This window comes from Daktulosphaira vitifoliae, unplaced genomic scaffold (genome assembly GCF_025091365.1).
Source record: "Daktulosphaira vitifoliae isolate Bord-2020 unplaced genomic scaffold, ASM2509136v1 Scaffold_4, whole genome shotgun sequence".
In the NCBI taxonomy this organism is placed as follows: domain Eukaryota; kingdom Metazoa; phylum Arthropoda; class Insecta; order Hemiptera; family Phylloxeridae; genus Daktulosphaira; species Daktulosphaira vitifoliae.
Genome location: NW_026099575.1, coordinates 13,979,033 through 13,991,756, shown reverse-complemented (window position 1 = coordinate 13,991,756; position 12,724 = coordinate 13,979,033). Strand labels below are relative to the sequence as shown.

The window sequence follows — 12,724 nt, the reverse complement described above, 5'->3', positions numbered from 1 at the left end:
TTGAGAAAGATATATAAGTAAATACAAAGTCGATTTTCATATATCATTAATTTACTTTATCACCGGGCATTTGGAATAGGCAAAATGACTACATTACTGTACAAGATCCAATACAATTTGATAAATAAATACACACAATATAAAATTACTACAATAATAATAGATCAATACTAAAAAATTTGAAAATGGCCAAAGCAACTATGTATTAATAATCATCGTCCCAAAATATCTGCATCATTTACTCTTAAAAATTAATAAGATAATAAATAATTTGTTATAATGAAACTTATTTTTGACTAGTTAATATTAAACTACATTAAAGAATAATATTACTATTACATTAATAGTACAACTCATTTTTTCCGATTTTTTTATTTATTAATCTATTGTGAACTACACATAAATAATATTTTATGAAAAAAATACAAATCATTATTTTAGATAAAACAAAGTAATGTACCTAATAAAGCGAAAAATTATTAAAAATATTTATAGAAAAACAATATCATTGCACAAAAAGAACAAGAAGTAATAAATGAAAATATTTTGAAATTAAAAAAAAATGCATTCATCTATAGTTGCGTCTTGTAAATAATATGATTCTTAGCATACCAAAAAAAAGTCGCTTGGAATTTGTAACCAATAATAAATATGCAATTTTTTTCTTTACTCTACCAGTATTTAATAGAACATATTTAATATTCTGCGTATGAAGCATAAATTAAGTATTTCTCTATTGCTTTTTCCAGAAAATACATTTTAAATAAGTTTTTCTTAAAAAAATATTTTTTAAAACTGTTTTTATAATATTATGATCATTTTCAACGAAAATTATGTTTACTTAATATAAATAAAATGTGCAAAATAATTATTATGATGGCTCATTTTTAAAGTAATCGATTTAAGAATGTGATTATTTTTTAACATTTATCGTTAATTTTCCAGCAATGTTGTGGTAATAAAAATTTGTTTGTTTTCGTGTTACTAATTCTGTGTCAGCTGACATTGATTGTTTGGTGTCGCCATCAACTGTCTGTTCTACTATAATAACATTTATTAAAGCGTGTTAAAGTTCCTTTTATAAAGTATAAATATTGTATATATTCATTATATTTTACTGATATTAATCTTACACTAAGTATAATAATTATAAATACTTGAACTACATTTTAAAACTTAAAACTCAGTTTTCCATAAAGTCGATAATAATTTAAATAATTTGAATAAAGTATTTTAAAATTGAAAAAGTTAAAAACAAAAATTGAACTATGATAATGTTCAATGAAATAAAAAATAAATGAGACGCGTTTTTAACTATTTTACTATTTTTTCTAAATTTTCATTAATATTTAACCTCATTATAAAATCGATCACATTTTCAAATATTTTTAATTGTTAAACCTGTGAGTATTAATTACTTGGTTTAATTATTTAAAATATTGGTGGTAATCACCCCATCAACTTAACTTATACTTGTCCTAAAAGACCATTTTTTGTTTATCAGTTTGTTTAGTTAAATTTTTAACAAAAAAAGTGATTATTAAGATGTTCCGTAATATAAGATTCCTCTGTAGTTCGATTTCGTTAAAGTTATCCTTGACTATTTTCATTGTGACAGGGTTATTCCTATTTTATTTTATTTTAATAAAATACAAACAAAGAAATGTATAAGGAGAATTAGAGAAATAAATTTCTGAATTAGAAGATATACAGCAACAACTGATTGAAACACAATCTGAAAAGTAAAATGAAATTATTGAGCCCAAAAAAATAAAAATCCCTATTAGAAGATGATAGTGAATTTTTTTTTTCAATATTGCAATATAATATTGCTGAAATTCAGTACAATTCGATATCCAAAAATATATCGTGGACGAACCTTACAATTTAGAATACAAAACAGTACATTTTTAAGAGAAAAATAATAAAATAAACTCAGAATTATACTAGTAAGTAATTTACTATATGACCACTTGCCATTTATTATGACTTAAGTCAAATGTTTTATAATTTATAAAATATAACTATTTACAGTTTAAAATTTTAACTTTTCATAGGTAACATTTAACACTTTCTATCTTAATTTATAAATCAATTAAGTTAAATTTCAAAGCTATACAAAAACCTAGATTCTTTAATATCATAAATCATAATAATATACATAATTATATATAAAAATCATAATCTACAAATACATACATATACATTATAACTAGACATTATAATACATTAAAAAATGTTAACTGTCACATTAAATTATTATTATTTCTAATACATTATAAAACATTAAAATTCCATTACATTTTAATGTTAAATATATTATTGACATAATACATGACTATTTTTAATAATAAGCTTTATGTCACTGATGAGATGACATCATTCCATGTTGAGGTCCCATATTAGACATTTGAACACCACTATAATTTTGTCCGGGACCAACCATGTTAGGATTTTGAACTACCATATTAGGATTTTGCCCAATCATATTAGGAGTTTGTCCGACCATGTTAGAATTTGGCCCTACCATATTGGGATTCTGTCCAACTGCATTAGGATTTTGACCTATCATATTAGGATTTTGGGTCATCATATTTGGATTTTGTCCAACAATGTTAGGATTTTGTGCCATCATATTAGAATTTTGTCCAACCATACAAGGATTTTGTCCAACAATATTTGGGTTTTGGCTAATCATATTTGAATTTTGTCCAACCATACCTGGATTTTGTCCAACCATGCCAGGATTTTGTCCCATCATACTAGGATTTTGTCCGACAATACCTGAGTTTTGATTCATCATGTGTTGTCCCATTAATGGTGAAGGTACTGGACCACCTGGACCCATTTGTGGGTGCATATTCATAGAGGCAGGAGACATTTGTGGTTGTGGTTCTGAAGGGAGCACAAAATTTGTCATAAGGTCTCTAACAGCTGGAAATATAGAGCATTCGTTATGATTAAGTGCAAATTCAGCAAATCTTTTTAAATGTAAACTTGCAGCAGATATTGCAGAAGCAGGACCACCATCTCTTTTTTCTGCCAATTGAGTCAGATTTGTAGCAGTATCATACACAAGTGGTAAAACTAATGATGGAACTTCATTTCCGTTATAAGTTATACCAATTCTTGTAATTTGTAAAAAGAATAAAATTTTATTACGACAAATCAGTAAAGCTTCTTTACCAACAGGTACAATAGGGGTTGCTGAAGGTGGGATTCGTAAACACCATTGAACTGCCCACTTCATTTGTTGTTGTTGAATAAGTCCTGGTATCATTTCTAATTTAATTATTTGTATAAAATCTTTAAGTACAGTATAAGGGCAATTTAACATACGAGTAAAACCTAATAAGGTATTTGGCTTACAAGGTGGTATTGCTACTTTAGTTTCAAAGAATTTTTCCAAAATATTTAGTTCTTCCATAGTCCATGGATCTTTTTGTTCTGGGGTACATGATATTTTTAAATGTAATGATTGGAAATGTTGCATATTAATAAATATTCGACATTGCAATGTTTCAACTTTAAAATTTACAACACCAGGTTCAGAACAATTTAGTGCTATGAGATTTTCTTCAGTCTGAACAAAACGCTGTAAATTTTTTCTCATATAAACACAGCCTAAAAACCTCTCCAACGGGCATTGTTTAGGTGCAGGAAGTCCTTGAGGATGAGCTGTTGGAGTACATAATGCATTTAAAGCTTCATGTGTTATAATAGTAGGAACTGCTCCAGCCCAAGATTTCTGTGGCAGTACTCTTGATGTATGTGTAAAGCTACTTTTATGATCTGGACTTTGTAAAGAATGACTTGCTGGAGATTGCCCTTGGGCTCTAGCTGGAGATAGACGAGGCAATCCAGGTGATCCAGGCCAATTTGAAGCAGCAGGTGATGTCATACTCTGTGAAGGAAATGGACTTACTTCAGGTGGATGAGTACTAGAGCTCAATCCAAAACCTGATCCAGGACCTGGAGAAGAATTGGATAACATTCCTGCTGGGCTTGGAACATGGAGAGGATTTGATGGAGAACTTGCCAATAAACTAGAACCAGGTGAAGGATGTGGAAGCATTGATGGTGATGGATTAATAGCCGATGGTAATGATGGTGGAGATGCTAAATTAAAAGATGTAGCAGGACTATTGCTAAATTGTTGATTATTTTGTGATATACCAGTAACACTTACAGCAGGATGTGGACTTGCTGGTGTGTGAGGATTACTTCCTGGGGGTGTATTACCTGGAGGGTGGAATCTCAAGCCTTGTGCAGGTGATTGCGGCCCTCTATGAGAAGAACTACTCAAGAAGTTTCCATCAACATTATCCATAGTAATAGGTGATGGAGGGTTGTCATCTTCAGACTGAGATCGCCTTCTGAACATACTAGATTCATCTACATATTTTGACAAAAATGCTTTTAAGCCAGGAGTTGGTATATAATCTGATATGACAGATGTTCTATCATATCTACTGTAGGCTCCATCTCTTACACTAACTAAATTACCCCATCTTAAAGTTATTTCTAGACAATATTGTCCTTCATAAATAACTTTAATTAAATTAGTTGAATTAGCCACAATTCCAAAAGTAATAACTGGTACCGTTGGCCGAACTTGTATAACACACAGTTGTGGGATTGAGGGTAATTTACAAATTGCATTTAGTGGATTCAATGTATCTAACATTTCATGAATGAGCATTGATAATTTTTTATTATTATTAAGGTAACCCTCAAATTGTTCTTTTATTAAATTGTGAGGATTAATACTGCTGTTGAGAGATCCAAATACTATGCTAAAACCATTAGTTGAAGAGTTCCAGTGGATCGTAGCAGTTGAACGTCTATGAGTACCATAACCAATAATAAGTTTTAAATAATTGTAACTTTTGATACTTATCATAGACGCTAAGTTATTCTTTTCTAACTGTAAATAGGGTGATAAATCTTCAACTAAAAAGTATAGATGTACTATCTGAAACCAGTCATTTAATATTGTTTCCACAGTTTTAGAAATATTTTCAGCAATACTAACATCATAGTTTATGTAAACTGGTCGACGAGCTCCTTGTTCTTTACTATGTCTACTAGGTAAAGGGCTTCCATAAAATACATATTCAGCAGTCCAACAACGAGTTGTCCCTTTTCCATAGACTCTGATAGATATAGACAACAAACGTTTACATAGTGATACCCATTTAGAGTTAGTTGGTTCAATACCAGTAGGAGGTGGTAAAGATAAAATTTTTAAAACGAATGTTGTTGCATTGGCTTCAATTTGTACACCTTGATTACTAATACCACATTTTGTTAATTCTTGAGCTAATACAGTAAATGGTAATCGTTCATCACATAATGCAACTATATGAGCAAGTTCTGGAATAAAATAAGCAGGATGCTTAGGGATTTTTCGTGGTTGATCATTACGTATGATAGTTCTTTTGCGGTTATTAGGATCAATTTTTTCTTGTTGCTCTTCGATAACAGCAGTAAAAGGTCCATGTGTAGCAACAAATTTCTCTATAGTTAGCAAAGTTAAAACTTTTAAGTACATTTTAGGTATATCTGTTTCAATTGTTTCATCATTAGGATTATCTTCAATTGATGACTTTTTAACATTCGCCAGGTAAAATTTATATTCTATTTTACAAGGAGATTTATCATTTTCAGAGAACTCAACAATCAATATCATGTTAGATATTTTATGCAACTTTATAAACATACGATGGCGACTTATTTTTGACATTGGGTGATCAGGATGATGCAATACAGGTAAACGCTCATATGCTGTAGCTGGAAGATGTTGTAATGTTGCTTCACAACGACGTTGAGTAATCCAAAATCTCAAATCACTTATTAGAAGTGGTATTTTAGAGTGTTCACTATTCAATGCCTGTTGTAATTGAACTATACAAGGTGGATTAAATTCAGGGACATGACATTGAAGCATTCCAGTATGTGTGTCTACTGTTACCAGTAATTGTTCAGCACGTAAGCAAGGATTTAAAATGGCCACTGATAATATAGCAGGTGAACCTTGTAAATTACATTCTACATCTTTCAACATATTTTCTAATTCTACTTTAAGTTCTGATAAACGAATTTTAGTTCTCACATAAATTGTATGCACTAAGAGTCTTTCCATCGATAATTGATCAGTGCCAATTGATTTTTCAGTGATTTCAGCATCTTTCATACCTAATGATGGAGAATGTGATATTGATAATGACTTATTTGGTTCTTTATCATCTACATACACAGTTAATGAGTAACCAAACTGTTCAGATACACTTCGTGATAACTCTCTCCAGTATGAGACTACTATACACTTTCCTGCTGTGTATTCAGTTATGTGAATATGACCATCTAATCTATCTTTACATAATATTCTAGTTTGTGAAAATAGCACTTCTAGTTGTAAAGATTGACAGAAGTAGTGTAAAACCATATAAACTTGAGTAAGTGGTTCTTCACCAATACTACAACACTCCAATAATCTAGCTTGCACTACTTGATGAATATACTGGATTTGTAAGGGATGTACTAATGGTTTACCTTCACCAGTTTCTTTGTCTTCAACTAATATTTCAATGTCTAAAAGCCTCCATGGTATGTTTGGATTATCTCCCATTAGTGTAAGAGACACTTGGAATTCATTTTCCACACGAAATGTAACACGACCATTTGCTACTTTTTTGCAACTCATTTCACTGATGAGATTGCTACACACTAATCGATGTTGAATAACTCTATTAAGTTGTAAGAGAGTTTCTCGTTTTTCTGCTGGAGTAATTTTGTCAGGAGGTACAATTCGTTCACGAATACAAGCAGGTAATCTAGAAAAAGTCCCAGTCGTTAATACTTCAACAGCAGATGGAATATGAAAATTTGGCAATCGAGCTGATACAACTGTTTCACGAGCTACTCTAGCCAACATATCAGCAGTATCTATAAATAATAATGACTGTTTGTCCAAAAAACCCATTATTTGAGTGGACTTATCGACTTTTGAAGCGCTATTTGCCCATTTCACAAGTGCCAGAAGACGAACAAATAATTGTCTCGTCCTATTTGCAAATTTATAAATTTCAATTTTGCGCTCCATATCTGCTTTACGTGGTAATAATTCTGCAAGAACAGTAAGCTCATGGTAAGTACGTTGTACTATAAAATCAATCAAAACTGATAATGACAAAGATCCTTCTGGTGGCAGACCATTGCTCATGCTTGGCTGATTGCCTTCTAATGGTATTGGAGGCATTGCAGTATTGTGTAAAAACAATTCAAACTAACCTGAAAATGAACGAAAGCAACATGAATAAATTTACAAATACTTATTTATTGGTAAAAAATTTACTATAATACATTTAAACACATTAAATTATATTTCAGATATAAAAATAAAAAAAAACCCAGCACAGAGGGATTGCAGCACAGTGGTGATGTGGCATTGTTGGGTCAAGTGTAATGATATTTGACAGTAATTAAAATCACTATTATAAAAGATGCTTCAATGCAAATCTGTAGATAGTGTTTAATTTTAAAAAATTGGTGGATTACTTCAAAAGCTATATGATATCCTATTTCTTTATTTATATCCAGATTAGTAGTTCTTTGATTTTAAAATATAATGTATGAATATATTAATACTGAGCCCGGATAGCTCAGTCAGTAGAGCATGAGACTCTTAATCTCGGGGTCGTGGGTTCGAGCCCCACATTGGACGCCAGTTAACACGGCCGCCGGGAATTGATGGCCGGTTATATAAAGTATAACGGAAATCATGTGAAAAAAAGAAGCACGGTACGGGATTAGAACCCGTGACCCAAGGCGTCGTATAGACAAACCTTACCACTAGGCCACCATGCACTTATGATTCAGATCCCGATACACTTTCATTTAGGTTGATAACATGATGTGCGGCTGAGGGAAACACGGTACCGTGTCAATATATATATAAATATATAAAGCGAAATGATATTATTTAAAAAAAAAATAAGTCGAATGAAAGATGTATATAAATACTACTTCTCATGCAAAAATTGTATTGATCCATACATTTTTAAAAAACTTATAGCATTTAAAGTAAAAAATGTAAAGTATAAAATCGAGAATTTTCACACAAAAATAGCATTTGGTAGCCATTTTCAACGTGAAGACAAAATAAAGTCCGAAATTTTTTTNCTTATAGCATTTAAAGTAAAAAATGTAAAGTATAAAATCGAGAATTTTCACACAAAAATGGTAGCCATTTTCAACGTGAAGACAAAATAAAGTCCGAAATTTTTTTTTTTTCATAATTAAGTACATTACATTAGCTTTAATTTAAGATATATATATAAAAGTATCAGACTTTTAAAGGTTAAATTGAAAAAGTTAAATTTTATGAAAAAGTTATAATTTTTCCCCCCCTGTAGGCAGGTAAAGGGTCAAATTTATAAAAAAAATATATCAAACAATCGGTAAAGACATTTACATCTATAAAAAAAAATTTATTGGATTTGTTCATTTTTGAAAAAATTATGGCAGTTTTAATTAAAAATATTCAAATTTTTTTTGAAAATTAGCAATTTTTAAATTTGTAATTTTTTTGGAGATTTCCCTCATTTACGGGGAACGAAGAAAATTTTTACAATATTTGAGGGTAATGTCTTCGACTAGATACAATTTGTGATCTTTTGACATATCATTGAAAGAAATCAGTTCGGTGAGAGCTGAGAAAAAATAATAACAGACACAAAAAAAATAAACACATCATAGTAAAATTAATACTTTCTCAGCTTTGTATCGAAGCTAAAAGCAATTGTCAGGAGGTATAATAAATCTATTTAAATACCTTAAAATATATATATATATATAAGAAAAAATAGTACAACTTAAATAGTTTTAAGATTCTACTAAGGTAATATTTGATGCTTTTTGTTAATTGAATAAATCATTTACATGTTTTCAAAAATTTATCAAAATTAAGACAAAAATAAAATATGAGAATATAAATATATGAAGCTGTTATCAGCAAACTCTTAACATATAAATTAGATCAGAACTCTCCTACATTTAATGGGGGGTGTATTACACATTTTATTTTTTAATGATGCTTGAATACCATACACCTATATAGCACTCATTACCAGGAATAAACATATATGTGAGTAATGCTGGAAACCCCCTGGCATTATTTGTGAAATTTAAGAACAGTGATTCATTTATTATAAGGTCTTAAAATAATCAAAAAGTAAAAATAATAATGAAAATTTCTGTTTTTGTTTCTTCTCAATTGTTCTAAATTGTTTTCTCAATTTATCAATCATTAAGTATTTAAATGTTTGACCCATATACCTTGTAAGGGTGTCAACTTTATTTTTTAAAATGACAACATACATAATTAAGTATAAAAATATCAATAATTTTTGAATTACTAGTTCAAAGGTTGGCAAGGATAGTCAATTAGTTTGGATAACAAGTCAGATAGTTGAAAAAAAATTTTTGAGTACTAGAAAAATCATAAATAAAAATTTATTAAAATTAAAAACAAACATCATATAAACTTAATATGATTTAATTTCAATTTATAAAAAAATAGGTACTTTAATAAAAAAAATTTACTGTTTATCCTCAGTCAGCTTTTTGAAACTTTGTACTCTCCGATAACTGAGAAGTAAATCAAACAACAATAATGCATGAACAATCACACTTGTTTCTCTGGATATACAAATACAATAATGGAAATAAAAAATTAAAAAAAGTTTAGTGCCAAGTATACTTAAAAGGTCAATTTCATACCATCCAAGGGCAAGATATAGATTGTGGGCCTTCTATTGCTGATCCCTGGTGTAAAAGATGGACATAAAAAATATTTCATGATTCATAAATTGAAAAAAACATGTGCATAAAAGAAACAAAACAAAAAATTCTCAATATTCTTTTTATATTTTGATCAATTAAATTATTCATGATAAATTAATGACTCTGCATTTAGCAAAAATAAAAATATTCATGGGTGAACAGCTAAATATGTTCTTTTCTCTCCTTAAACATATTTTATACAACCAAGAATATAATTTCTCAATTAATAAAAAGAAAAGGTTTAAGTGTTTTAGTCATTTATGTTGAGCCGATTGAAAACAACTTGCCAAAAAATTTTAGACACGCTTATGTCATTACTTTATATGTACCAAAAAAGAATATATGATGGCTAAAATTTTCCTTAAAAATATATAAATATGATTAATAACATTTATTGAAACAGCTATTCTTCAATGCAGCTAAACATCAGTAACATGTCAGATTAAAAACACAAGCTCCCTACATTATGTCAAGTTATACTGTACATTTTACAGAACTGTCAAAATAAACTAAAGGAAAATAAACTTACAATAGACAATACAAAAAAACTGTAAAAACTAATTTAGCTTGTATATTATACTTCAACTTAATTTATAATTATATTTCTTACCTAAAATTTTTGAATTTGATTGCATAACTAATTGTTGGTGAAAATACTAGATTCATTTAATTAATAAGATATTAATTATCTTATATAATTAACACCTAAAAAAAACGAATAAAATGTTATTAAATTTGTAGTAATTAATACATTTTAATAGGTTTTTAAAAAACTACCACTATTTAATAATTAAATAGATATTTTAATTTAACTAGATATATTAATTTAAAAATGTTAAAAATTCATTTATGATATTATGTGAATAAATTTTAATTAAGATTTATTTGTAATTTTCTGTATCTAACCGTATTATCTTTTTAAACAAAATCATCAAGAAATTACTAACAAAATGTTAAAGATTATTTTCAGTTACTTTCAATTTTCAATATAATGACTATTTAAATAGAGTTACATTATTTACTTACAATGGGCCAAGTGTATAATGAAGAAAGTTATATATACTATAATTATTGACAATAATATAGTACAATTCTAGAAATATCCGAGAACATAGGTCACAAATTATTGAAACTATTATACAGTACTTCTGTAATGAATTAGAAAATAATACATTAAATACACATAATTCAAGAAAATGAATTTAAAAATTGGTTGGATACCAGCTAAATTCTGTTCGACGAGTTACGGCCAATATTCCAAACGGTATCAGTATTCATTAATCACGTATCATTACCAACAGTCAAGATTGTAAACAACTTGCTTAAAATACAACCACGGTATAGTAATTACCTCGATTCCTAAGTTGGTAATACTTACTATAAGTATTACTATAAGTGTTACCATCATTTATATGATATTAGTATTACGTTATTTTAAAATAATTTTTTTAACTGATGAATACTACAGTTGAGCTAATTAAAATATTCAACTTTGAACTGAATTGTATTTTTACAAAACACTTATATGAAAAGTTCTATTCACTTAAATTATATTAAACAATTCCTAGTCTTGAGTTTTTACAGTTTTAGTTATAAAAATATCAAATATATATTATAAATATACTATTTTTTTCAGAGAGATTAATTCTTTAATTAGACTGCTAATCTCCAAAGTTACGTTAGTACATCACTTAACATTTCAGTTAACATCTTCTATGTAGATTCTGAGAAGTTTTTCGAAAATTTATTAAAACACCCTTTATCTATGACATTATAATGACATAGAAATGTTATGATATTTTGTACAAATATTGAGGGTATTATCATTAAATAGTATAATATGTAGACAGGGGTATCATATTAATTTTTTTTTTTGACATGAATAGGTATCGATCTATAGAATTGCCAAATCCTGGAGGGAGACATGCACCCCTTCTTTAAACTATCGTTGCCTACTAAGACCAAAGAAAACAAAGTTTTTAGAATAATAGAGAAATTGAGAAAAATTAACGTCAAAAAAATATTTGCGTTCCTTTAAAAAAAATAATGGATGCACTTCTGATGACCTTTGCATACAAATGCTGCTTTATTTTATTTTATAAATCTAAGGTTTCCAAATGAATATGTATGTACGCCCAAAAAAATTTACTAGGTATTTTATAATATACTGGATGATTCATTTATAACAAATTATTTAACCGAAAAATAAAAATTATTATTTTGGTTCTTTCGGGTTTTTTGTTTTTCTCAATTTATCAATCATAAAGTATTCAATTATATTATACTTAATATAAATATTGTTATAATGACAAAACTTTTTCTAAAATCATTTTGATAATAATAAATAATTTCAATAAAATTTCCTAAGAAAATTATATTTTTTTAGCATCTTAAAAAAATTAAATATGAAATACAAAATGTCTTTTTATTGAATAAAAATTAATTTCTTAGATTATTATAAATTGGCAATTAACAAGGAATGGCTTTGCTCAAATTACGGCCCGGTCAGCAAGAGTGCACGAATTGACCGGTCTTAGTTTTTATAAAAAATTAGACTGTGGCAAATGACGCCCATGTCAAGAAATTATTAGTGATAAACCACCAGTGTCTCATCTACAATTTTTACTGTAATTTTCATGTTGTTAACAACCTTTTTTTTATATACTTTAGGGAAAAAAAGAACTAAAATAATAAGTTCTTGTAATGTTAATTAATCAATAATATATATTTAAAAATTTTAAATTAGAACTTATTTAATATCAAGTTTTATTTTTGATAAAACTAACATATAAACAATTATTTTTAAAGGAACCACATTTAGGAGAATCACATATTTTACAAGGTTGATGATATGCTCCCAATAGAAAAAGAAATAATT

The 12,724-nt window shown here is 28.1% G+C and overlaps 1 protein-coding gene and 1 non-coding gene across 3 annotated transcripts; one reads left to right on the top strand and one right to left on the bottom strand.

Annotated features, from left to right (window-relative positions):
- Nucleotides 1–2,276: 2,276 nt before the first annotated feature.
- Nucleotides 2,277–11,104, bottom strand: LOC126903724 (mediator of RNA polymerase II transcription subunit 14). Of its 2 annotated transcripts, none has more exons than XM_050682143.1 (3): nt 10,873–11,104; nt 10,457–10,551; nt 2,277–7,293 (listed from the first exon to the last, which is right to left on the bottom strand). In XM_050682143.1, exon 3 carries the CDS (start codon nt 7,259–7,261, stop codon nt 2,363–2,365), a length of 4,899 nt encoding a protein of 1,632 aa, XP_050538100.1. In that variant the 5' UTR covers nt 7,262–7,293; nt 10,457–10,551; nt 10,873–11,104; the 3' UTR covers nt 2,277–2,362. The 2 variants fall into 2 exon arrangements, with proteins under 2 accessions (XP_050538100.1, XP_050538101.1); XM_050682144.1 differs by lacking the exons at nt 10,457–10,551; nt 10,873–11,104 and adding exons at nt 9,607–9,702; nt 9,784–9,868.
- Nucleotides 7,654–7,726, top strand: Trnak-cuu (transfer RNA lysine (anticodon CUU)). The gene has a single exon. It is a non-coding gene; the product is annotated as a tRNA-Lys (tRNA).
- Nucleotides 11,105–12,724: the final 1,620 nt, after the last annotated feature.

Excerpts from the sequence above, each read along its gene's own strand:
- LOC126903724 (XM_050682143.1), bottom strand. The coding sequence starts at position 7,261 with ATGCCTCCAATACCATTAGAAGGCAATCAGCCAAGCATGAGCAATGGT.